The sequence below is a fragment of the Chiloscyllium punctatum genome, chromosome 8 (assembly GCF_047496795.1).
Source record: "Chiloscyllium punctatum isolate Juve2018m chromosome 8, sChiPun1.3, whole genome shotgun sequence".
In the NCBI taxonomy this organism is placed as follows: domain Eukaryota; kingdom Metazoa; phylum Chordata; class Chondrichthyes; order Orectolobiformes; family Hemiscylliidae; genus Chiloscyllium; species Chiloscyllium punctatum.
In genome coordinates this window covers 4,581,868-4,609,526 of record NC_092746.1, presented here as the reverse complement: position 1 = coordinate 4,609,526, position 27,659 = coordinate 4,581,868, and the positions used below count along the sequence as shown (strand labels likewise).

At 41.4% G+C, this 27,659-nt stretch overlaps 1 protein-coding gene across 3 annotated transcripts in view; it reads right to left on the bottom strand.

Annotated features, from left to right (window-relative positions):
• skap2 (src kinase associated phosphoprotein 2) overlaps positions 1–27,659 on the bottom strand; it is a 268,727-nt gene that overhangs the window by 81,536 nt on the left and 159,532 nt on the right. For all 3 annotated transcript variants that reach the window (XM_072575075.1, XM_072575074.1, XM_072575076.1), the window contains 5 exons: positions 26,231–26,308; positions 25,102–25,185; positions 18,933–19,057; positions 7,256–7,319; positions 129–251 (listed from right to left, as the gene is read on the bottom strand). In XM_072575075.1, the coding sequence (XP_072431176.1) occupies positions 129–251; positions 7,256–7,319; positions 18,933–19,057; positions 25,102–25,185; positions 26,231–26,308 (474 nt within the window). The remainder of the gene's footprint in view (positions 1–128; positions 252–7,255; positions 7,320–18,932; positions 19,058–25,101; positions 25,186–26,230; positions 26,309–27,659) is intronic.

The window sequence follows — 27,659 nt, the reverse complement described above, 5'->3', positions numbered from 1 at the left end:
TTTTTTGTCCATTGTGGTAAACCTGAAGAATGTAAGAACTACTAACTTCAAACTTTGATTAACTGGTCATTATTGCCATATATTTTTACATAATGTATGAGCAATTTGAATATTTTACATACACAAACCTGGAAGCTCTTCATAAATGTCGTCATCTATTGGCACTTGGTTGAAATTATCATCTTTAATTTCTGGATCTATATCATCATACATTTCTTCATCATCTTCTGGGATCATTACAGATTCTCTGTCTTTCAAAAAACAATAAGTGCAATGTTAGGATATGGAGAATGTGGTGTAATGTTGAAAGAGATAAATCTATTCAAGTGATTCCTCTATATATCCTGATCAACAGCATGAAAGTAACAATAATATAAATCTTTAACATTCCACTCAATGAGAATGTTAATGCCATGGTTTGGAGCTAGCAACAAGCAGAGGAGGAGGAGGGGGAGGAGGAGGAGGATGAAACTTACGCATCAATTGTGTGAGGAACATTGACCAAGAAGAACTGTAAGCTACTACATATTGTGGGATCTTTACTCTGTTTGAATCTTCAAGATAAGTTGATGTGAGCTCAGCTGAACAACTTGCCCAAAAGTGTGCTTGAAACCATGCAGCATTCACTTGGTTACTGCACTGAAATTTCAACCTTGTTATGATCTCTTTAAATAAAGTTAACATTTACAGCAATGAACTGATTTGAGACACTACTAACTGAAAATATTTTTTGCAGGCATATAGGCTATACTATGGTATTGCAACGAGAGTGGCATGATTGATCCTCCGCAATAAAAGTTCGGATGAACAAATGCCAGTGGTAGTTGCACTACACCTGTTTGCATGTAGAATGGGAGTCAGTCTTTGAAGGTATATAAGGAAGAGCTCCTCTGAAGGATTGATGACTCTCTGGCATGGGCCCAATTTGAAAAGAATAGGGCGATAGCTATGTTACTTGATAAGGAGCAATTGAACAATGGGATATGGAGGGTTTCCCCATTTGAAAGTGAACATTTTAGTCTATAGGTGCAATGTATTTTAATAACACACAACTCTACCCTACAGGCTCACAACTGATGAGGATTCAAATCATTATAAAAATGGGTCCAAGAGTGGAAGTTTTGTTGCATTGGTGAGTTTTCCGATGTCAGATCTGGAAATCACTGGAGCCTCTTGCTAAGAGAATGTTTGGATGCGCACAATTACATAGCAGCCAGTTAATTAGATTTGGAGAAGCATTAGAGTTGGCTATTTGCTGAATAAGAAAGCAGGAAATTAACAACTTTGCCATCAGCTCATAGGGTTAAAGTCCACAAATGGCATCCAAACAACCATCCAGTCCGTGAGCAAGCAGCATTTTTGAGGATTATGCAACTTTGAACATTAAGTTGTTGTCACTGTCTTGCCCTTTTGGACTTAGAAAGTGTTGCACCCCCTATAAATATTGAGAAATGTCTCTCAGTAAACAACATATGGCCCCATTCAGCTATGTTCAGCAAAATCTCCTTGCAGCTTCTCCTCCAGGTCTTCCGGGAAAGGAGAGAGATACTGTTGCCCAGTGACAGGCATTAAGAGATCTTCCTGCTTTGCAAAGCCAGCATATGGTCAGAGATTACCTTGGGGTAGCAGCTGTGGGATGTACATGTGAAACTAGGTCAAGAGCGGAAAAAGAATTAGTTATATCCAGGTCTCTACCAGGTTAAATTGCAAAGTGAGGTTTCAGAAAAGTGGCTCTCATAAGGATATGAAGCAACGTGCATGTGCTAGTGGAGAGTCAGCATATATATAATGTTCCAACTGGATTGCCCTAACTATTTCACAATTCTAATTATACAAAGTTCTACAAAATTTGTACGACCAAACTCCTTTATAGCTTTAAAGACCTTTGGCAAACCAGCTATCCATTTCCCTCTGAGAATGGAGTTCCAGTTTTTCAGTCACACTGTTCCTAGTGTTTCTATGTTCATTTTACAATAAGATGACCAGAACTAGGTGCAGAGTATTCTCATGAGACATAGCCATTGAAAGAATTTTTAAAAATACTTTACATAACTTCCCCCATTTCAATTTTTTATTCTTTTTCCAGAAATGAGCCCTAATGCTTTACTTGGAACTGTTAACCTATATTGCTACTCTTAACTACTTTTGCACTTGTACCTCTAGAATGCCTGCACATTTAAACTCAAAACTGGAGAACTTCGATCATATTGATCGGTTGTGACATCACTTAGCTCTAATGCATTCCTGCTTCTGCTGTTTGGTGCGCAGAGTTTTGGATTGCAACTTCACCCGGTTGGCACCATAGCTTTAGATATGCCAAGTGCTGCTCTGGCATGCTCTTCTGAACCAGCACTGATTTGATTGCTTGATGTTAATGGTCAAGTGAAGCATAAACCAGGCCATGAGGTTATAGCATGTGGTTGAGTACAATCTTCTGCTGCTGACATCTTTGTCATATCTTTGGACTAGTAACATCTTTGGAGCTACCATTGACCAGAAACACCACATAAACACGGTGGCTATAAGAGTAGGTCAGAGGTTGGGAAAACTATGCCCAGTAACTCTCATCATCCTGACTCCCCAAAACTTGACCACCTTCTATGAGAGTGTGATGAAATATTTCCCACATTCAAGGCTGGAAATCATCCTGGACAAAGCAGCCTGACTTATTGGCACCACATCCACAAGCATTAGTCCCTTCACTAACACTTCTCAGTAGTACCAGTGTATACAAAATAGATAAAATGCATTGCAGAATTTCACCATAGATCTTCAGAAAGCATCTTCCAAATCCATGAACACTTCCATCTATAAGGACAAGGACAGCAGAATACCACTACCTGCAAACTCCTCTCTAAGCCACTCACCATCCTGGCTTGGGAATATAGCACTCTTTCTTCACTGACACTGGGTCAAAATCCTGGTACTCCTTCCCTATGGACATTGTAGATCTAAATACAGCATGTGGACTGCAATGTTTCAAGAAAGCAACTCACCACTACCTTCCCAAGTCAAGCCGCTGTGGTAATACAGCATATTCCCACAATAGCAATGAGATACGACCAGTCTTTTGTTTATGAGATATTGATCAAGGAATAAAATACTGGACATAGAAGATAACTTCTCTCCTCTTCAAAATTGTGATATTGCATCATTCACAGTTTCAGTTTAATTTCTCATTCAAAAGATGGAACTTTCAACAATAGGCATCTCTCAGTATCAAGCTGGTGTTTGAGCTCCTATTTATGGCAAAATAAATAACAGACAGACAGATAATGATATGGGTGATTTGAAACCTAACTCTGAAATGGCAGAGTAAAGCACACAACAATATTCAATAGGAATTGGTATGGCCGAGAAGTGCCAACATTTTCTGTGACACTTAACTTGAGAATGAGTAAAAAAAAATTGCACCAGTGATATTCAAGTGACCAAACAGGCTGCATGAGAGTAAAATAGGGTGTTGGATGGGCCTGGGAGAGAATTCTTCAGGATACTTTGAAGCTGGCTAAACACTGTCCAAGCATAATGGAGTGGATAGTGGAGGTGGTGGTCCAGGGTGAGGGTGGGGGGAGGGGGGGGGGGGGGGGGGGCAAGTGGTGTTTATGTATTGAGTGAGATAGAGAGTGAGTGTGAAGGAGATGAGTAAATAAATGAGGGAGGTTAATGAGTAGGAAGGTGAAGATGGCGAGACAGGGGATGAGTGAAAGACATTAGAGACAGGAATAGGACTAAGGTTGTGGTGGCAGATGTAAGCATTGAAGATTACAGTCAGGGCCAGCAATGAATTCAAGGCAGGAAGTACTGCAAGTACGCATAGGGATTTGTAAATAAGTTGATGATATTTGGGGAATAGAGCACTATCGGGTTATACAGTACAATATAGTGAAAAATATTTTTAATTCATTTATTAATAGCAATGACTAACAATCTTCACTCCAAGAATTATTTTTGACTTCTCTTTTACAACTTTTATAACAGAGTGAGTGAATTTTTTCAATAACTTTTCTCCCTCTACTTAAGGATGCTTTCCACTCAACAACCTAAATTTTCAAATTTTAGTATTGATTACTAAATGGATTGTTGTGTCAAAATGCCTATAAACTTACACCAATAATTTCCATTTAACATAGGGCCTTTAATGTAGGAAAGCATTCTAGGGTATATTACACATGCAACTTAAAACAATAAGCAGTTTGGAGTTAAAACAGGAGATTTTAAGATGAGTCACCAAAATGCATAATAGATAGCCTTAAGGCAAATCTTAAAGAAGAAAATGTTTTGAGAGAATTTCAAAGGCTAGAGGTCATATGGCGGAAGACATGGCCACAAGGATGATGGCAAGGGGCGTGAGGAAGGTACAACAGACCATAGATGTTGTTGTGGTTCTGTTCGCCGAGCTGGGAATTTGTCTTGCAAACGTTTTGTCCCCTGTTCTCTGTTTGGCTTGCCCTACAATGCCCTATAACACCAACTAGCCACGAAACGACACAACCAGCTATCCTTAGTAGCCACACACACAGACGACAAGCAACATGAATTTGACTGGGACAACACTACCATTACAGGGCAAGCCAAACAGAGAACAGCCAGGGAATTCCTAGAGGCATGGCACTCATCCACAGACTCTATCAACAAACACATCGACCTGGACCCAATATACCGGCCACTACAGCGGACAGCTCGAACTGACAACCGGAAGCGGCAGAGACAGGCCACTATAAATGCCGGAGGAAACAGCACAGAAGCGCTTCACAGGAGGCTCCCAAGCACTGAGGAGGTCACCTAGACAGAGGAGGAAACGTTTGCAAGACAAATTCCCAGCTCGGCGAACAGAACCACAACAACGAGCACCCGAGCTACAAATCTTCTACCAAACCTTGAAGACCATAGATGTTCTTAAAATTGACAAACTGTAGAAGCTGAGAGATTTTGGAGGGCCAAGATAATGGAGGGATTTTGTTATTGAGCAAGGACAAGAATTCTAATCCCAAGGGTCCTGCCTAAAACATCAACTTTCCTGCTCCTTGGATGCTGCTGGTTATGCAGAAAAATTGAGTAATGTTGTTAAGAGGATAGCAGGGTTCAATATTTGTTGAAATAAAAACAAAGTACTAAAAAAAACTCAGCAGGTAGGAGACTTCTGCAGCAAGGGAAACAGAGTTAATGTTTCAAGCTCAATATGACTCTTCATTTCCAGCATTTGCACTATTTTTCTGTTATTTAAATCTTGCTTGATGTGGGCCAGCTGGAATAGTAAGAAATAGCCAAAACAATTATTAACCATGTGTATTATAGTCTGCACCAAACTTAAACAAGTGAAAGTAGGAGCTGTACTGGAAAATGACAAGTTCGAGAGAGAGTCAAAAGTGTTATAAGAACAAGAGTCTCAAAGGCACTGGTGATAATTGAGCAGAGTGCAAAAAGTGTAAAAGTACTTTGACAAAAGGTTGCTCAATAGTCAGCACTGCCGCCTCACTGTGCTAGGGACCCTCAAGCGACTATCTGTTTGGAGTTTGCACATTCTCCCATTGCCTGCGTTGGTTTCCTTTGAGTGTTCCAGTTTCCTCCCACAGTCCAAAGATATGCAAGTTAGGTAGATTGGCCATGCTAAATTGACCCATAGTTTTCAAGGATGTGCAGGCTGAGAGAATTAGCCACGGGGAATGCAGGGTTACAGGGAGGTGGACAGCTCTTCGAAGGGTTGGTGTGGACTCGATGGGCAGAATGGCCTGCTTTCACACTGTAGAGATTCTATGAATGCGAGCAGCTAGATAGCCTGAAATTTGATTGTGCGAGTCTAAATGACTTAAACTGTGGGGTTGGAGAGGGTTGCTTCTCCAAACTTGGAGTGCAGGTTTATTTGTTGGTTGAAAGTGGAGTCTGACCTAGATAGCAAAGTGAAGGCAGGGTTTAACGTGTTTTCTTTTATTGTTCAGAGCACTGAGCATAGGAGTTGGGAGGCTATGTTGCAGTTGTATGGGACATCGGTTTGGCCACTGTTGGAATATTATGTGCAATTCTGGTCTCCCTCCGAGAGAAAGGACGTTGTGAAACTTGAAAGGGTTCAGAAAAGATTCACAAGAATGTTGCCAGGGTTAGAGGGTTTCAACGAGAGGGAGAGGCTGTTTTCTCTAGAGCGCCAGAGGCTGTGGGCTGACCTTGGAGGTTTATAAAATCATGAGGGACTTGGATAGAGAAATAGACAAGGGCTTTTCCCTGGATTGGGGTAGTCCAAAACAAGAGAGTATAGGTTTAGGGTTAGAGGGGAAGGAACCCAAGGGGCAACTTGTTCATGCAGAGAGTGGTGAATATATGGAATGAGCTGCCAGACGAAATGGTGGAGACTGGTACAATTACAACATTTAAAAGGCATCTGGATGAGTTCATGAAGAGGAAGGGTTTAGAGGGATATAAGCCAAGTTCTGGCAAATGGAACTAAACTAATTTAGGATATCTGATTGGCATGGATGAGTTGGACCAAAGGGTCTATTTCTGTGCTGCACATCTCTATGACAATTACACAAGCTGACAGCAGAAGGGAAAATAGGGATAGTGAGGAATAACCAGGTAAATAAAGACAGCCTTCTCCGTGAATAAAACTACTGAAATGGAAAGAGTGGCCAAATTTAAGGGAGACTGATGGACTCAGAAGAAATGGCTAGATGATTTGAAGTGGAATTTGAAATCAACAAAAACAAGTGCTGAAATTGAAGGAGGAAAGAAGCTGGATATCCAAGTGAAAATTTTAGGGTGATGTTTGAGTGGGAAATGGAGAATATAGATTTTAAAAAAGGCTAGAAAAGGAGTAAAACAAGGCAAAATGCTGCTAGAGGAGTAGGAACAGACAAATATGAGACCTACATAACATTATAACCATATGCACAGGACAGGTGGTGGATGCATGGATGTGCATGCAGTAATGCAATTAGAGCAACATTGACAATATCGTAAAGCCACATTTTAGCAAAGTTCATTCTGTGAATAAAAGGGTTTCAAGTCTTGAATGTTCGGGCCTATTTCGTTAAGAAATGAAGAGACCAGTGCTGATTGCTTACTTGCATGCAGGTGCAGATTTGCTTTGCAAGTTAGTGCTAACTCACTTAAAGGGTCCAGCGAAGTTGAGCATTTGCCACAGGTGACTACCAATAATTCCATTATCCAGCAGAGGTAAAACAACAAAATCAGATACAGGCAAAAAATGACAGACTAACACTGCCAATCTTTTAGTTCCATATCTGTTTTTAACTCTTACCTTTTAATACAAATTGAAGCTGCTCAACCCATTCTTCTGCCTCATTTGAAGAAACTGCAGCAAACTGAAAAATTTAAAATGAACGATAAAATGTCAGAAATATATGCTGTCAGATATTAGTGCTTATCTTCAGTAGATTTTTTTCTTTGAAGGATGTTTATAATTGTGTTCAAGTTAATTTAGACAAATTTAAGTAACTAAAGCAGAGGATGACAGTTTAGATTCCTTGCAGCAGCTAGCAACTATGTGAATACTGTTCTTCTTGATCAATGTCAAATGCAAGGCCGATGAGCAAAATTTACCCGTGGCAATTAAGAGACATCAGTGTCTTTTTTTTTTCTTTAAACTGCTATTTTCAGACCCTCCAAAAAAAATTCATTTGTCAGAATTAGAATCAGCAACTTAACTTGACGACTTAATAAACTAGCTTTCAACAGAAGCAAAAACTTATTACACCAGCAGTATCATTAAAAATTGATTGAAAGATTCCATTAAATGCCTTGTCTTCACTGGATGTCACTTTCAGACACTGTAAAGGTTTTAGTACTTGTCCTGCCAATAAATGCCAAAATTAATTAACAAGAATAATTTTGTTGAAAGAATTCTATCCTTTTTGCTGTATCTTTTGAAATAACTGATTACTATTAGAAAATGGTTACATAAGAGTATGAAGAGCACTATTCAAACTTGTCTTTACTGTTTACAAATGAGAGAACATTGGTCCAACTTCTGCAGAGGTAACGACAACAATTATCCACTAAACAACCTGTTGTATTTTTAAGCTGCCTTTAACACATTTAAAGCTTCTCAAGGTGCTTCAGAGGTGCAACAAAAACTGAGCCAAAAAACACTAGTGCAAATGAAAGGAGGTTTAAAAGTGGAAGTGAGTTAGAGAGGCAAAGAGGTGTGGAGAGATTTCCAGAGTATAGGGCCGAAGAAGCTAAAATCATAGCCAACAACAGTGAAGCAATAAAATTGGGGATTGTTAATTTACCAGAAGTGTAGATACATCAGAAATTTGTGGGAGGAAAGAAGATCATATAGATAAGGAAGCCAAGGTCATACAGAGTTTTTGAAAACAAGGATGCAAATTTTAAAATCAAGACATGGCTCGAGAAGGAGTTAAGGTAATTGAGTAAGCATAAGTTGCTATGAGTGAACAGGGCATGTTGTGAATTAGGCCATTCAGATCTTAGTTTGCTAGATCTCAAGTTCCAAGGAAAAAGTTTGCAGCAAATCAGGATAACTTCAGAATAGCTAAAGCTGGAGACAACACAGACATGGAGGAGGGCAACATCTGGAGTCTACACATGCACAGAATAATGCAAAAATCCAGCCGTTACTGCCAATGTTTCCATGCTTCATCAGATGATGCATTACTGAAGCATCTCATCTCTGTTTACGGAGACATCAATGCAGTTCTAGATATCACTGCTGTATCACTTCTTCCTCACTCACGGGAAGCATGGGCAAAATTGACACAAGTAATCATCAAAAACTGGAACTGAACCCTGGTCCCTGGTACTGTAAGGAAGCAGTGCTAACCACTGTGCCACTATGCCACCCATAACACTATCAACACTTAGAAAACATAGATACAAACTGGCTACAGCATTTCATAAAGAATTGTAGTGGGGGTAATACAATTTTTACTCACTTTTTAGCTTCTACTCATCTCCAAACCATGGTTCACTGGCAAAATGTGATTCAGAGAAGCTTACAAAATGTGACCAGCTCATTGCAAATTGCAGCAGTTCTGAAAAACCTACATACAGAATGGCGTTGGAAACCGCTAAACAGTGGCGTCCAGATTTCCTGCCCTGTCCTCCTTCTAGTGCATAGCTAGAGATAAAAATCGGGCAGTGTTTCTAGATACGCACTGGTCACCATTGTGTACACACAGCCTCAGACTTCAGGAGGAGGAGTCCAGGCCTCTGGAATAGTAGCCCAGTAATATTAACCTATTGCTGCATTCTGACAAGCTATTACAGGGAGACTGTGGGGTTGAGGGCGGGGAAGTAGGGAGAGGGAAATGGCGCCTTTTGTGGGGAGGGGTATAAATGTTATGAATGGTTACAGGTGAGCCAGAAACATCAAATTTATGATTCCTCAAATGCAATTTTTGTAAAATTTAACAGGTTCAGCAAGCTAATGTGGCCACCACCCAAAACTGGACATTCTAAATCTGACCCACAGCCAGTGTAATCAGGAATGACGAGAAAAATTGGCCAAACTAAATTAAACAGCAGCCAGGAGCTATCAGCTACAGAGACCAAGGTCAAAGAGGTCACAAAGATTCGGGGGAACCAGTTACAACAGCCTGAGGGTCGTGTATTCGAAAAGTGTTGATTAGATGGTTGAACATCTTGACTTCTAGCCATTGCCTGACAACATACATTTTATACCTCCCCAGCATGGCAACAGTGAAGGGTTTGGAGTGACTTCATTGGATGCTTGAACCCTGCTCAAGTCCCCATTGAGCAAGGCCAAGAATATCCTGGAAGGTTCTGGCCAAGGGGGAATAAAACACAGGAAGCTAGCCCCTCAGCGAACACTCGCAGTAAGACTTGTAGTGGAAGACTGTGCAGCAAACCAATCTTGTAATCTATATTGATTCATAGCTCAATAATCTGCATGTACACCCTATAAACTGAATTAAAGAGATTTTGAAAACAGATGAAGAATCTGTTATCAAGGGGGTTATGAAACTTTAATGCATTCATAGCATGTAGTATACGCAAATTATACAAGTATTAAAGAGTTTAACTCATTAGTAGTCAGGACTGTTGCTATTAGGCCTCTCGAGATAGGCTGCAATTAAATAGGGAGAACAAATTTAAGGAAGACAATGAGGGGAAATGTGGCAGAAGAGAAATTCAATAATTACAGAATTATGAAACACTTGAGGCAATGGACAGAGACTGAAGTATTGCTTGGGGCATGGTCCAAACAAAACTGACTTAGCAAGGTCAACTAAAAGTTTGATTCTATATTATTTACTCATCTCCCCCATCTTCCTCTGGAGATAGTGACCTTCACTCTAATGCAATATAATAGATGCCAGTATCATTTCCATAGATTGCAACCTTGCTGTGGTGAAAAAGCTTGAGTGTTCAGTTGTTCCCAAGAGTGATGCCATTATAAGTTCTCAACTCCTGGTTGAGTCACCTATGAAGCTAAGGTCAGAGGGGAAGAACCAGATGAAGTGCAATCCAAAACAAGTCCTTAACAGAGAGTCAAGTGGAAAATTTTTATGAAATCTCAATGGCTGATATGGCAGATGAAGGCTGCAGCAGTAGGGAGATTCCCAGTCATTAAAACTTCCTTGTCACTAGAATGCAACAACAATCCCACGTTAAAAGATGTCCCACACAAGGCATCCACTTTGAGCAATTCAATATGCCACAAACACACAGCACAAGCTTTGCAGCAATACAAGAGGTGACGGTGACAGGATTGAGAGATCTTGATATCCCTAGGTTTGGATCAGCAAAGTTTGACTCTGTTGTTTCGTTATTGGAATAGGAACAGAAAAGCATTTTGACAGCTTTCTTCATGACTGAGTAGCCCTCTTCAGGATCCATTCTGTTCACCCAGACTGGGGAAGGGACTAGAAGGATGCTCTTAAAATAGTCAGTCCCATCACACACCTAGCTGAAAGCCTATATCCAGAAGGCCCATCTACCTGCAGTCTGAAAACCAACAGGAAACTCAATCTTTGAACGTGGAATGTACAAACCCACATGGGTAATGAGCAAAACTATTTTACAGAAAGAATAACACCCCTTATTACCCATGGACTCTTCCAACTTCAACATTGATATCAATGCCCTGAAAGAGACTTGAAGAACAGGCAAAAGGCTGAGAGAGAATCAAACAAATTAACTCAGGATACATGGAATTAGATTCACAATCAAGAACAAGCACAACAGCTGTGTTTCGGAGCTCCCTGCTGGCATCACTGATCGCCTCTTGACTCTTCGTCTTGCCAAGAACCAGCAGTAAATGATCATCAGTGCCTGTGCTCCAACCCTTAACATTAGTAATGAGTTCAAAGAAGATTTCCATTTCACCTTGTTCACTACACTCACCAACATCCATAAGATAGATAAAATTACCCTCTCCTTGGAGACTTCAATGGTAGAGCTAGACAGGACTCCCAACTTTCAACAGGAACCATCAGAAAGGAAATAAATATTACAACTCCAATGGAATTTTCCTACTCACCAAATGTGCAGAACACCAGCTGATCATCACCAATATACTGTTTTGCCATAAAGACAAGTTCAAGACTTCTTGGAGGCATCCACACCAAAGCACTGACAGACGATCAACTTTCTATGGTGTGATCCAGAGACCAAAGGTTGTCCTCATTACCAAAGCGATGACCAGTGTAGACAACTGCTGGATAGACCACTGGCTCATCTGCTCCGCAATAGCCATCAGAAGTCATTGAAGGCAAAGAATTAATTCAGAAAAAATCTTAACGTTGTGCAGCTTTAAGAGCTGAGCAGGCTAGTGAACATTTAACAATATCTTCACCAAAATCTCCAAAGAGTTCACTTTAATGGAGTGCAGGAAGACTGCCATTATCTCATGTCAAGAAGAAACCATAGACTACAAGACTAGGAAATACCAAGACTAGTTTGACAAGAATAACCACACCAGCTAAAACCTCAGGAGGAAAGCTTTCCATGCCTGAGACAAACAGGAGAACTCATCAATTAGCAAAGGCAAAGTTATGAAGGACAGCAAATCTTCGCAGGACTTATACACTTAATGGTAAGGTTCTAGGGAGTGTTGCTGAACAAAGAGACCATGGAGTTCAAGTTCAGGTTCATAGCTCCTTGAAAGTGGAGTCGCAGGTAGATAGGATAGTGAAGGCGGCGTTTGATATGCTTTCCTTTATCGGTCAGAGTATTGAATACAGCAGTTGGGAGGTCATGCTGCGGCTGTACATGACACTGATTAGGCCACTTTTGGAATATTGCGTACAATTCTGGTCTCCTTCCTATCGGAAAGATGTTGTGAAACTTGAAAGGGGTCAGAAAGGATTTACAAGGATGTTGCCAGGGTTGGAGGATCTGAGCTACAGGGAAAGGCTGAACAGGCTGGGGCTGTTTTCCCTGGAGCGTCAGAGGCCGAGGGGTGACCTTATAGAGGTTTACAAAATTATGAGGAGCATGGGTAGGATAAATAGACAAAGTCTTTTCCCTGAGGTTGGAGAGTCCAGAACTACAGAACATAGGTTTAGGATGAGAGGGGAAAGATAGAAAAGAGACCTAAGAGGGAACTTTTTCACGCAGAGGGTGGTACGTGTATGGAATGAGCTGCCAGAGGATGTGGTGGAGGTTGATACAATTGCAACATTTAAGAGGCATTTGGATGTGTATATGAATAGGAAGGGTTTGGAGGGATATGGGCCAGGTGCTGGCAGATGGGATGAGATTTGGTTGGGATATCTGGTCGGCATGGACAGGTTGGACCGAAGGGTCTGTTTTCATGCTGTACATCTCTATGACTCTGTACGTCAAGAACCAATGCTGGCTTCAGAAAGTGATGTAGTTGCAACTCTTTGCTAACAACCATGACACCTGGGGCTTTGAGTGTCATCAAGGCAACATGTGGACACAAAACCTTCATATAAAACCTTGGTTAAAAGGAATGGCATAGTGGCTCAGTGGTAAGCACTGCTGCCTCTCAGCACCAGGGACCCTAAGTCAATTCCAACTTTGGATGACTGCCTGCGTGGAGCTTGTACAATCCCCAGTGTCTGCGTGGGTTTCCTCCAGGTGCTCCGGTTTCCTCCCACAATCCAAAAGATACACAGGTCAGGTGAATTGGCCGTGCTGCAATTGCCTAAAGTGTTCAGGGATGTGTAGGTTAGGTGCATAACTCAGGGGTCAATATAGGATAATAGGGTAGGGGAATGGGTCTGGGTGGGTTACTCTTCGGTGTGGACTTGTTTGGCCGAGGGGTCTGTTTCCAAACTGTAAAAAAAAACAATTTTGAAACTGGTGTAGAATAAGGATGGCATCCTTTAGGAGGCAGAGAAAACATAAGCCTCTGCTGGACAGAGCACTTCAATTTCTAAATTGTGATACAATCATCAATAAGGACATGTATCAGAAGCTTGAATCCGCTATTAGACACATGAAGACTGGAAAAGTCGCTGGAGCAGACAGCTTTCCAATAGAGATTTTCAAATTTAGACGAGCAGAGCTTGCCCATTCATCTCTATCAATTGTGCCTGAAAACTTCGGATAAAGAAGAAATCCCTTCTGATATCAGGGCTGCTGCCAGCACCAGCACCTTCAAGAAAGGAGGGAGCATTGACTGTAGGAACTACTGCTGAATCTTCCTATTCTCTATTGTAGGAAAAACTCAATCACCTTGCTGGGTGCCTTCACCCAGTCTGAGGAAATCCTCCTGAAATCCAATTGGATTCCAACCAAACTGTGGAGTTATGGACATGATTTACACTGCATAGAAATTCCAAGAGAAATAACAGGAACAACACCAACCAAACTACGTGGTCGTCATTGAGTCAAAAGCCTTGCTCAGATCAATCAGTTGGGAACTGCTGCGAAAGAACCAGCAAAAGGCTGGCTTTCCAATGAAATTCATCAACGCCCTCCATTCCTTCCACAAGATGTTAGTGATGGTCCTCAGTGATGGTAATATAACAGAAGCCTTTGAGGTCAAGCAGCAACGCATCATCACTCTTACCCTCTTCTCAATCTTCATGGCCACCATTTTTTAATCTTGTTGAGAACATGCTTCTCAGAAGTGTGGGAATTGTCTACAGAATGGACAGCAAACTTTTCAACTTCAACCAGTTGAAATTCAAGAAGAAACTGACAGACCTCACTTATGAAACTTCGATATGCAGATGACAACATCATCTCTGCACTCTGCGAAGAAAATCTTCAAGCTTCACTTAACACCCTCATGGAACTAGTCTTATCCCTTCATTAAGATCAATGGACAATGCTCCCAAACATAGACCATTTAACTTACATCACACTTAAGTCTGACATTGATGCAGAGATTGAACATTGCATTAAATCTTTGAATGCCACCTTCAGACGCTGAAGGATGACAGGCTCCAATGACTGTCTCATCTATACAGATACAATTATTCTTGCGTCTAAGACAGTCATCTTTTCAACTCTTCCAGATGGCTCCAAAATTTGAACTATATATAGACGCTACCTCAGGGCCCTTGAAAAGTACATAAAATAGTGTTTGAAACAGATTCTCTGCCTCAGATGGGAGGACAGGAAAACAAATACCAGTGTTCTTGAAGCAACAACAAAAGGCCTTGATCATCCAAAACCAAGTCCACTGGGCACGCCACATACTTCGGATGTTTCAGTTCAGACGACCAAAGAAAATCTCTTTGCTCAGCTCAAGGAAGGCACTCTAACAAGAGGAGGGCAAAGGAAGCGTTTGAAAGACTTCCTGAAGGTTTTCCTCAAGAAGTGCAATATAGGTAAGAATGCATGGGAGATCCTCATTCAGAACAAAAAGACTCAGAGGAAGCTCCTGTGCGAAGGGACACAATTCAGGAGAACACCTGTCTGTAAGGGGAAGGATGAAAAAGGAACTGGAGAAAGGAATGTCAGTAATCTCAAGGTCAAGGACCAATTCAGTCTCCTAGAAACATCTGCCAAATGCAGAGTCGGAGATGTGGTTCCAGGATCAGGTTCATAAGCCTGACAAGGACCCACAAGAAGCCAAGATACAAAGTCTTTTCAGTGGTCAATCAGACTTGATAGTGAGTGATTGCCGATGCTGACTTACTGATATACTGATTAGTTGATCTACACAAGACTAGACTGTTCGTGCCAATAGGTTGTATGCACACAGGAGAGAGAAGTAGTCACTATACCAAACCAGATCTCAGTCTCAGTGTACACATTCAACATGAGAAAGAAAGGAGCATGGATGGTACAATTTTTCTTTTCCCTCTTCATAGTCTATGCAAGTGAGCACTAATTCAATTGAACCTTTAACATCTCTAGTTATTTACGTAACGTGTGTACCATACAAATGCCAAGCATAGATGGTCTCTTGCTGGAGATAGTCAAACTATTGCCCTTGACATTCAATGAACTATTAATATGCTGGGGGATATCATTGAGTAGAAGCTCAACTGGACTCATCATTTAAACACAAAAAGTTATTGAGGTGCAGTGGTAATGTCCCTACTTCTGAACAGGAGGGTTGGGTTCAAGTACCACCTACTCCAGAGGTGTGTAAAGCCATCTTTAAACAGGTTGGTTAGAAAATATGCATAAATACAGTGGCTACAAGAGCAAGCCAGAAGCTAGGAATACTGTGGCAAGTAACTCACCGACAGATTCCCAAAAGCCTATCCACCATCAACAAGGCACAAGTCAGGAGTGAGATGGAATACTCCCCACCTCCCTGGATGGGTGCAGCTCCAACAAATGCAAGAGGCTTGACACCATCCAGGACAAAGCAGCTCATTTTATTACACAAACATTCATTAGTAGCAATGTGGGCTATCTACAAGATGCACTGCAGAAATCCAGGTAGCACCTTCCAAACTCATGAACACTTCCACCTTGAAAGACAAAGGCAGTAGATACATGGGAATGCCACCACCTGCAAGTTGCCCTGCAAGAACTTTACCGACAGCACACTGACTGCAACGATTCAAGGCATCAGCTCACCACCATTTCTCAAGAGCAACTGAGAACTGGCTATAAATGCCTGCCAGCCAGTGATGCCCACACCCTACGAATGCATAACAAAAATTCAGCAGACCAGAAACCACGGGACAAATTCATTTCTTTTATTACGATCTACTAAAGCAAGGTATTTTGATGCTGAAATGTCTTACATTTTTCAGTTTACAAGGAAAACTGATCAAAAAGTAAAAATTAGTTGACATTCAGATGCTTTACCTGTCAAAATTTCTCAAAATCTAGCAGTCTGTGCAATCCTGAAATAATCTCAATTTGGAACTGATTTTTACTTTGTGCAGATTGTTACAATCTGTCACTGAAGAGAATGCATAAAAGTAGATAAACTTCCAGGACCTGATCAGGTGTACCCGAGAACTTTGTGGGAAGCTCGGGAAGCGATTGCTGGGCCTCCCTTGCTGAGATATTTATATCATCGACAGTCACAGGAGAGATGCCGGAAGACTGGAGGTTGGCTAACGTGGTGCCACTATTTAAGAAACATCGGTGGTGGGCAAGTTGTTGGAGGGAATCTGGAGGGAGAGGATTTACATGCATTCGGAAAGGCAAGGACTGATTAGGGATCGTCAGCATTGCTTTGTGCATGGGAAATCATATCTCACAAACTTGACTGAGTTTTGTGAAGTAACAAAGGATTGATGAGGGCAGAGTAGTGGACGTAATCTACATGGACTTCAGTAAAGCATTCGCCAAGGCTCCTCATGGGAGACTGGTTAGCAAGGTTGGACCTTAAAGGATACAGGAAGAACTGGCCAATTGGATACAGAACTGGCTCAATGGTAGAAGACAGAGGATGGTGGTGGAGCGTTGTTTTTCAGACTGGTGGCCTGTGACCAGTGGAGTGCCACAAGGATCGGTGCTGGGTCCTCTACGTTTTGTCATTTACATAAATGATTTGGATGCGAGCATTAGAGGTACAGTTTAGTAAGTTTGCACATGACACCAAAATTGGAGGTGTAGTGGACAGCGAAGAGGGTTACCTCAGATTACAACAGGATCTGGACCAGATGGGCCAATGGGCTGAGAAGTGGCAGATGGAGTTTAAGTCAGATAAATGCAAGGTGCTGCATTTTGGGAAAGCAAATCTTAGCAGGACTTACACACTTAATGGTAAGATCCTAGGGTGTGTTGCTGAAGAAAGAGACCTTGGAGTGCAGGTTCATAGCTCGTTGAAAGTGGAGTCGCAGGTAGATTGGATAGTGAAGGCGGCGTTTGATATGCTTTCCTTTATTGGTCAGAGTATGGAGTACAGGAGTTGGGAGGTCATGTTGCGGCTGTACAAGACATTGGTTAGGCCACTATTGGAATATTGTGTGCAATTCTGGTCTCCTTCCTATCGGAAAGATGTTGTGAAACTTGAAAGGGTTCAGAGAAGATTTATAAGGATGTTGCCAGGGTTGGAGGATTTGAGCTATAGGGAGAGGCTGAACAGGCTGGGGCTGTTTTCCCTGGAGCATTGGAGGCTGAGGGGTGACCTTATAGAGGTTAACAAAATTATGAGGGCATGGATAGGATAAATAGACAAAGTCTTTTCCCTGGGGTTGGAGAGTCCAGAACTACAGGGCATAGGTTTAGGGTGAGAGGGGAAAGATATAAAAGAGACCTAAGGGGCAAATTTTTCATGCAGAGGGTGGTACGTGTATGGAATAAGCTGCCAGAGGATGTGGTGGAGGTTGGTACAATTGCAACATTTAAGAGGCATTTGGATGGGTATAGGAATAGGAAGGGTTTGGAGGGATATGTGCCAGGTGCTGGCAGGTGGGACTAGATTCGGTTGGGATATCTGGTCGGCATGGACAGGTTGGACCAAAGGGTCTGTTTCCATGCTGTACATCTCTATAACTCTATAACACTAAAATTGCAGGTGTAGTGGACAGTGAATTCAATTCAACTCAAGAAGGTTACCTCAGAGTACAAGGGGATCTTGATCAGATGGGCAAATGGGCTGAGGAGTGGCAGATGGAGTTTAATTTAGATAAATGCGAGGTGCTACATTTTGGAAAAGCAAATCAGTGCAGGGCTTATACACTTAATGGTAAGGTCCTGGGGAGTGTTGCTGAAAAAGAGACCTTGGAGTGCAGGTTCATAGTTTCGCGAAAGTAGAGTCGCAGGTAGATAGGGTAGTGAAGTAAGTGTTTGGTATGCTTTCCCTTATTGGCTAGAGCATGGAGTATAGGAGAAAGTAAGGACTGCAGGTGCTGGTGATTAGAGTCGAGAGTGTGGTGCTGGAAAAGCACAGTTGGTCAGGCAGTATCCGAGGAGCAGGAGAATTGATGTTTTGGGCAAAAGCCCTTCAGCAGGCATATAGGAGTTGGGAGGTCATGTTGCGGCTGTACAAGACATTGTTTAGGCTACTGTTAGAACATTGCATGAAATTCTAGTCTCCTTCTTATCGGAAGGATGTTGTGAAATCTGAAAGGGTTCAGAAAAGATTTATAAGGATGTTACCAGGGTTTGAGGATTGAGCTATAGGGAGAGGTTGAACAGGCTGGGGCTGTTTTGCCTGGAGCATCGGAAGCTGAGGGGTGACCTTATAGAGGTTTATAACATCATGAGGGGCATGGATAGGATAAATAGACAGGGTCTTTTCCCTGGGGTCGGGGAGTCCAGAACTAGGAGGGTATAGGTTCGGGTGAGGGGGGAAAGATATAAAAGGCATCTAAGGGCCAACTCTTTCACAGAGGGTGGTGCGTGAATGGAATGAGTTGCCAGAGGAAGTGGTGGAAGCTGGTATAACTACGGCATTTAAAAGGCATCTGGATGGGCATATGAATTGGAAGGGTTTAGAGGGATATGGGCCAAGTGCTGGCAAATGGGACTAGATTAGGTTTGGATATCTGGTCGCCATGGACAAGTTGGACTGAAGGGTCTGTTTCTGTGCTGGACATCTCTATGACTCTAAGTGATACAAATTCTATTAAATCAAATAAAAATACACAAACCTGATACAGTCGTTTATTAGGAGCAGAGAGTTCAAAACAGCAATCCTTCTTTGCATCTTTTCTGATGGTAGTTGTCAGCTGGACTGTGTAGCCATCTATGACAAAATCACCTTTTTGCTGTTTATCTGCAAATACATTATAAAACAAAGATTTCATATATCTTGTCTATATGAATGGATCTCAACAATTGGTGTTAAAAATAACAGCAATGAGCCACATCAGACTAATATGTTCAAAGCATTACTTTGATTTAGGAGACAATGATAAGGCAGCCTTTAGTGCCCATCACTAATTGCCCTCAGGGTACGGAGAGTCAATGTCATGAGTCATTTTACAGCCACACTAATTAACAGAACAAGCAATGAGTGTTCCCTTGAGATTGTTTCATGGCTTCACCATATCCTTCTAGATATCAGAGGTCACAGGCTCGCTGTTAAAGGTGGTCTGGCAAACTGCTACAGGGAATCTTGTAAATAGTACAAACTACAACCAATATCTGTGGTGCTCGAAAAGCACAGCAGGTCAGGCAGTAATCGAGGAACAGGAGAATTGACGTTTTGGGCATAAGCCCATCATCAGGAATGAAGGGTTTATGCCCAAAATGTCAATTCTCCTGCTCCTCAGATGCTGCCTGACCTGCTGCGCCTTTCCAGCGCCACACCTTTTGACTCTGATCTCCAGCATCTACAGTCCTCGCTTTCTCCTACAACCAATATCTATCAATTATCACAGAAGCAGGCCATGCAGTCCACTAATTTCCAATGACTAACCTACCTAGCCTACACATCGCTGGTCACGGTGGACAATTTAGTATGGCCGATCCATCCAATCTGCACATCTTTAGACTGAGAGAGAAAACCGGAGTACCTGGAGGAAACCCACGCTGACATGGGGAGAATGTGCAAGCTCCACACAGATAATCACACGAGGCTCGAATTGAACACAGGTCCCTGGCTCTGAGGCAGCAGTGATAACCATTGAGGCACTGTGCTGCTCCTGTGAAAGGAGTGAATGTTTGGGTGATAGATACAGTGCCAATCAAGTGGGTTGCTTAGTTCTGAATGGTATCAAGTTTTTTGAGTGTTACTGGAACTACACTCATCGCAAAGAAGAATTCCAGATGAACTACATCCTCAGGACTTAATAGAGGTTGCTTATGAGATAATAGATGCATTGGTGTTAATTTTTCAAAATTCCATAGATTCTGCCTATATCGTGAAAGTGAAATAATAAGGATGCAAACTGATATTGATTGGTTGAGTGAGTGGTCAAAAATCTGGCAGATGAAGTACATTGTGGGAAAATATCAAGTTGTACAATTTAGCAAAAAGGGAGAAAAAGAGTATTACTTGAATGGAGATTCCAAGGTACAGAAGGGTCTAAATATCCTAGAGTATGAGTCACAAGGATACTAAGTAAATACAGCACATAATCGTGGGCGGCACAGTGGCACAGTGGTTAGCACTGCTGCCTCACAGTGCCAGAGACCCGGGTTCAAATCCCGCCTCAGGCGACTGACTGTGTGGAGTTTGCACATTCTCCCCGCGTCTGCGTGGGTTTCCTCTGGATGCTCTGGTTTCCTCCCACAGTCCAAAGATGTGCAGGTCAGGTGAATTGGCCATCCTAAATTGTCCGTAGTGTAGGTAAGGGGTATATGTATGGGTGGGTTGCGCTTCGGCGAGTCGGTGTGGACTTGTTGGGCCGAAGGACCTGTTTCCACACTAAGTAATCTAATCTAATCAGGAAGGCCAATGGGACAATATAATTTGTTATTTTTACATTCAATTACTTCATAATAAAGTTATGCTTCAGTTATTAGGGTGTTGGTGAAACCCTGTGCTGAATACTGTATGTCAATGTGTAGCATTTTGATGTCTTCATTAAGGAAGGAATGAATGTAAAGTTAGGAGTTCAGAGGTTGACTATATTGATACCTGGAATGAGTAGGTTGCCTTATGAAGATAGTTTGCACAGATTAGGCTTGTTTCCATTGGAATTCAGAAGAGTGATGATTAACTTGGTTAAAGTATATAAGATTAGATTAGATTACTTACAGTGTGAAAACAGGCCCTTCGGCCCAACAAGTCCACACCGACCCGCCAAAGCGCACCCACCCAGACCCATTCCCCTATATTTACCCCTGCACCTAACACTACGGGCGAGTAAGCATGGCCAATTCACCTAACCTCACATCTTTGGACTGTGGGAGGAAACTGGAGCACCCGGAGGAAACCCACGCAGACACGGGGAGAATGTGCAAACTCCACACAGTCAAAGGCAGGAATTGAATCCAGGTCTCTGGCACTGTGAGGCAGCAGTGCTAACCACTGTGCCACCGTGCCGCCCAAGATCCTTAATGATCTTGATAAAATGAATGAGGAAAAGGATGTTGCATCCTGTGGGTCAGTCCAAAACCAAGAGGTTCTGTTTTAAAATTAGGGGCAGCTCTAAGGACTGAGATAAGGAGAACTTCTTTCTTGCCAAAGGTTGAGGCACTTCAGAACTCTCTACCTAAGGTGCTGAAGGTGACAGTATTATTTAATATCTGTAAGACCAAGGTCACTAGATTCCCTTGGCTAATAAGAATTGAAGGTTATTGGGATAGTTGGGAATATGGAATCTAAAACAAACAGATTAGACATGATCTCACTGAGTGGAGTTAACTCAAGGTGTCAAATGATCTCTCTCTGCTCCCATTTTGCCTGCTTACATCCAAAACACACGTCTTGTGCTTTGCAGATGGTGTATTATAAAATGAAATACATGCTATTGCTTTTGGAATCGCATTGACAAATTTATTAACTGTGATTTTCCAATATGAAATAGTTTTTAAAAAGGACTGAAAACATGTGTGCCACCTGAACCACACAGGTTGGCCAAGTTTTAAGAAACCAATGTGGATTAAACTAAAGATAGTTAAACTGAAATTGGCATTTGCCCTAAATGCAATGAAACCAATCAGCCACATTCCAAGGAAAGTGCAAACAGTTCATTTGATTTACACCATGTGAGTCTACATATCGCCTGCAACTATCAAGCCTGAAACATAGTTAATAGACACAGAACATACAAATAAGTTTCTATTTCAATTGCAAATACAGAAATTGCTGGTAATGCTCAGCAGGTCTGGCAGCAGCTGTGGATAGAAATTAGAATTCATTTTTCAGGTCTGCAACGCTTGCACTCAACTATTTCAAGTTACTGTTTTTAGGTAGTACAAAGGAGAGCAAAGCTCCTAGATGAAAGCACTGACTGGAAAGAAACAGAACTCGGAAATTAAAAGTTAACTACAATACTCACAACTGATTACCTCCAAGAAAACAACTGCAGTCTGAGATTAAAACTTACACGAGGACTCTGATCTACACATTCTTTTATTTTCCTTTGCTTTGAACACTCTTTTTAACTCTACATTCGAACTTATGTGATTGACTTTGTCTTTGTATTTTCCTGGGGCTAGCAGGTAATAAAATAAATCATTCAAGAAATTCTTGTGTTTGACTCTATTACTTACAGTAAAAACAGCCAACATTTTTAATTGGATAAAACAACAGACTCACATTATAGGAGTGAACCTTCTGTTGCAACCAACTGGGGCAGTTGAGAAGAGGGGTGTCATTTCATTCCTTCCCACCAGGTTGTAACAATGGCAGACAGGTTTTGAGGGAATCTGGGGCAAGTTACTTACTAGGAAGTTCCTATGTTCTCACCTGTTCATCTAGCCTCAAATTGTTTACATCTGGTCCAGTGAACTTTCTGTTCAACAATAATCCCCGGGATGTGGAATAGTTAAGGATTCAATGATGGTAATACCATTATATTTCAAAAGGAGATGGCTAGATTCTCTCTTATTCAAGATTGTCATTGTTTGGCCCTTAACATCATACAAATATTATTTGCACCTTATCAGCTTAAGCCTGGAGATTCTTCAGGTCTTGCTGCAGACAAACACAGACAGTTTTAGAATCTGAGAAGTCACAAACACTGCAACCATTAGTAAACGTCCCGACTTCCGATTTAACGTTGGAGGTTAAGTAATTGAGAAGCAGGTGAACAATGGTAGAGCTTGGGAAACAATGAATGATAAAAGTAACAGCAATGTCCAAGAGGCTGAAATGATTTGTACTCGACACCACAGCCAACCTTACAACCATATTCATTTAGGCTGGGTATTACGCCAATTGATGAACAGCTTTCCCCGACAACCGGTGGCTTTCACTTTGCTTGGACTTTTCTCTCTCACATTTAGTCAAAAGACATCTTGTGGTAAATTCATTTCTGGAATTTGGCTGCTTTGTCCATAATTGAACCAAGGCCTTATTGAAATCTGGATTCGAGAGGCCCTGGCTGAACTCAAACCAAGCAGATTAATAAACATGTGCCCTTTGATAACACCACTTACTCAAAGTTAGTTGAGGAGATGGAAATTGACCAGATTAGACGTGTCCTGTTTTTCTCTAAAGGACATATCCTGACAAATTTTCCACTTTTTATTGGAAGGGCTCATGCCCGAAACGTCGATTCTCCTGCTCCTTGGATGCTGCCTGACCTGCTGCACTTTTCCAGCAACACATTTTCAGCTCAAATTTTCCACTTTGTCAATGTTAATATACTGAACAGCTTGAATAGAGCTACAGCCAATACTGGGCTACAAATCTTCAATATTGTAGCTGCAATGTTGTTAGGGTCTAGCCTGTTCTGCATACTTGACTATTTTTTGATACCAAGTAGACAAAGTGAACTTGTTGAAAATCAGCATCAGTGGTACTGGGGAGCATGGACAGGAGCAGAAATGGATCATCCAAGGAGCTCTTGTCACTGAAGATGAATGCAGATACGTCAACCTCGTCTTTTGCAGTAATGTGATCACTTCTGCCATCACTGAGGATCTGGATGCGCATGAAATGTATTCCTGCTCAGTTTTTAACTGTCCGTCACTGTTCACGACTGGATGTGGTAGGATTACAGAGCCTTGACCTTAACTATTCATTAATAATTATTAGTTAATGGGGTTGTGGCTATTGGCGGCCAGTTATCGCTGCAACATTCATTTCTCAGGGTAGTGTTCCTTAGTCAACAATCTTCAGCTACATCATCAACAATCTTCCCTACATCACAAGATCAGAAGTGGGGATGCTCAATGATTATTGCATACTATTCAACATCATTCGCAACTCCTCAAATGTTTGAAGCAGGCCTCGTCCAAATGCGACAAGATCTGGCCAATGTTCAGGCTTGGATTGAGAAGTGACGAATAACATTTGCACCACGAAAGTGCTGGACAATGACCATTTCTAACAAGACTGAAAACAACCATCATCTGTTGATGCTCATTGATGCAACTACTGTCTACGTCTACTACCATTAACATCCTGGAAATTACCATTAACCAAAAACTAAACTGGACCAGCAATATAAATACAGTAGCTATGAGAGAAGGTCAGAAGCTGAGAATCCTGAGGTAAGTAACTCACCTGCATGAATGCAGATTCAACAGGAGCCAAGATGTGTAACACTATCCAGGACAAAGCAGTCTCCTTGCCTGGCAACCCACCTAATATGTTCAAAATTCATTCCCTCTACCATGGATATATGGTAGCAGCAGTGCATACCATTTACAAAGGTTCCTTTGATAGCACCTTCCAAATCGGCAATCTAAACCACCCAGAAGGAAAATACAGCAGATACGTGGGAATAACATCACCTGCAAGTTCCCTTTCATGCCACGCACCATCCAAAATTGTAACTATATCACTGTTACTGATTCAAAATCCTGGAATTCCCTTCCCAATGGCACTTGTAGGTGTACCTATACCACAATACTGCAGTGGTTCAGAGTGACAACTGGCTAGCTATCCATGCCTCTTGAATGAATAATAAAAACAAAATGTGCAATCACTTTACTCTGTCAGTAGCACACACAGCTTCCATTGTTTAGTATATATTTAATCTTATGTCGCTGTGTCAATGGCTTATTAACTTCGTTACAGTTGCTTGGTGCTCTTCCATACTCCTTACTTGAATCAGGGTTGGTTATTTCACTTTAATAGAGAGTGAGGGATATCTGGGTTCAGAGGTTGCAGTTTGAACTTGGAGGAGAATTATTGGAGCAGTTTGGCATGTTCACTGATGAAATTATATGTATGACTATGTGTAAAAGTTAAATTACCTTTTTCTGTTCCATAGTAATAGAAGACATTGTTGTTAAGTACACACCAACGTTTTTGCCATTCAGATCCAAAGAAGCTGTGATCTGTAATAGATATAAGCCAAACACTCAGTTAAAATAAGCATAAATAATGAGTTCAATCAATATCTTATTGTTATTTCAATACAATTGGAAACAGATGATTATTTAAATCTCATGAGCACTGGCATTGGTAACCAAGGGAGATCAGAAATAAGTAAATAGGATAGGGAGTGTTGGTTTGGTGGGTGGGGGGGGGGGAAGGGGGGGAAACAACATAGATTGGGGAATCAATATCAGTCATTACATGTTCATTAGGTCATGGGGTTAAATTTCCAAAACTGCCTTCATCCACACCAGCCAATCTTATTCACCAGCCTCCAGAATCAAGGAAAGTAAAAGGGGCTATCCTTTCCTGTCCCAAAAAATGTAGTCATGCACTCTTCCAGTTGCTGCAGGCAGGCAACTTCTCGTTGTTCTTACTGTTGATTTGTTTTTTTTGAGGAACTTTGCTTTTGGAATGCAAAGGTAGATGTCTCTATTTCTCATCCGCTGATGGACAAGTGCATGAGTTTCAGCTATCAATCATCTTCCTGCAAATTCAATGTTCAAACAGAAAACTAGTTTCATGACTACATAAAAAGTGGTCTGATATGCTTTTTGCCCTTCAGATGTTATGTCATCCCTGAAGAGGTTTCAGTATGTTGGCACAACCTGTTATCACAGTCCCTCTGGTTTTCTACTGCGACTGCCCTCATGTTAGGGAATAGTAATTAGCAAAGTTGCTTATCACTGAAATACATTGCTGAGTGATAGTGTTTGTAAGGAAACAGAAATGTAGACTTCAAACCATTAAGGAACAGAAATAAATAGTGACACACATGGGGATTCTCAGCATTGTCACAACTGACTGTCATGATCTCAGCTTGTTCTTCAAGACTTGTTTCTCTAAAAATACATATACATAAAAAAGTTAATTAGAAAGTGAGGACACCTGCAAAATGGGCATCTGGTACCGGTTGTTAAGGTGCCTGTAATATAAGAGATTGTAAAATAAGCATAATAGTCAGGGTTGTACGTTAATAGCTTCTTGTTGCACACAATTGCTTACCTTTTCGGCGTTTTTCCAAATATCCAGCTTTCAGAATTTGAGTTAGTTCCTGGGCAGGTATTGGAGGGGATCGCTGAACTACACAAAACAAAAAAATTGCATATTTAAAAATAATGTTCTAAAAGGTAGTGTCTTTTTCCCCCTCAAACAAATATACTTTCTGAATAAGTATGTGTATATATTTGCATATGTACATATAACGATGTCAGTTTTAACTAGATTAAATTCAATAACAGTTTCTGATGAAACTAGAGTATTTTGCTCAGTGAACACCTGTGCTCCTTTTTAGATCATTTTGAACCAACTAGAAATAAAATGGAGGAAAGAAGCGAACACGAAGGGAAGCATAACAAGCAGGTGCAATGGCATCTTAGGCACGCAAGATGGAGCCGCTACCCACAAATAACTGCACTTAAATATGTTCCAGAGAATCTGCATGTGGAGACTATGAATTCCAAAGGGTATGGCAGATGGCAGAAATATGTAATTTCTTGGCAGCCACTCCCAGAAACCATTTTAAAGAGATGTGCCCTGTGGCCCCTTTACCTTACAGTATTCATGGCCAGGTCATTCATTTCTCAATCCTAGGATGAATAGCCAGGATTTCAATTTGTCTGCCATTAACTGTAATACATATGATTACACATCCTAGGTGTAACAATTCATGAAAACCACGTACCAAGGAAAATGAGCCTCATTTGATTTGTTTAAAGAAATTTATTTTTTAAAGGATAAAAAAGACAGTTTTTGGAGAATGGATCTGTTAGCGTTTTGAGAACTTTAAACAAAATACAAGCAGGTAATATTAATTCTGGATTTATTCTGCAAACTACTGTTTAAGTACTTGCATGTAGTGATCTATTATTTGATGAACAGAATAATCACTATGAACCATACTGCGGTCAGCCTCATACAATTTCAAATTTTCTCCACTAATTAACACATCACACTCTAGTAGGAAATTTTACTATGATGTCAATTCCAATATTCTTCATCCACCTGGCTCCTTCCCATTGCCCTCCTGCCTTCTTTAGAACTTCACACTGTAATTGAGGTAACATCAGCCACATCAGTATCTCCCCATAAATTTGCATTACACTACACTCTCAGGCCCAACCATATGATTACCAAACCTGCTGGCATGAGTAGGTCTATTGTTTGGTGTAACAAATTCAATCTAACAGAGGCTGAATGTTAATTATTTGACACATCCTTCCATCTCCCCTGGATAGTGACCTGTTAACTAAATAGTGAGCCATTGTGCACTTTTTGTGCACTTCTGCTCTCCCTCCTACCGTTTCCTCCCAGGGTCATGGCAGCGTTTCCTCATCTCCCCCTTCTAACACACCAATTTCCATATTCAACAGATAGAGCTCCGCCATGGTCAGTGGGATGCTACCACAAAACACCTCTCTCTCCTTCCTCATAC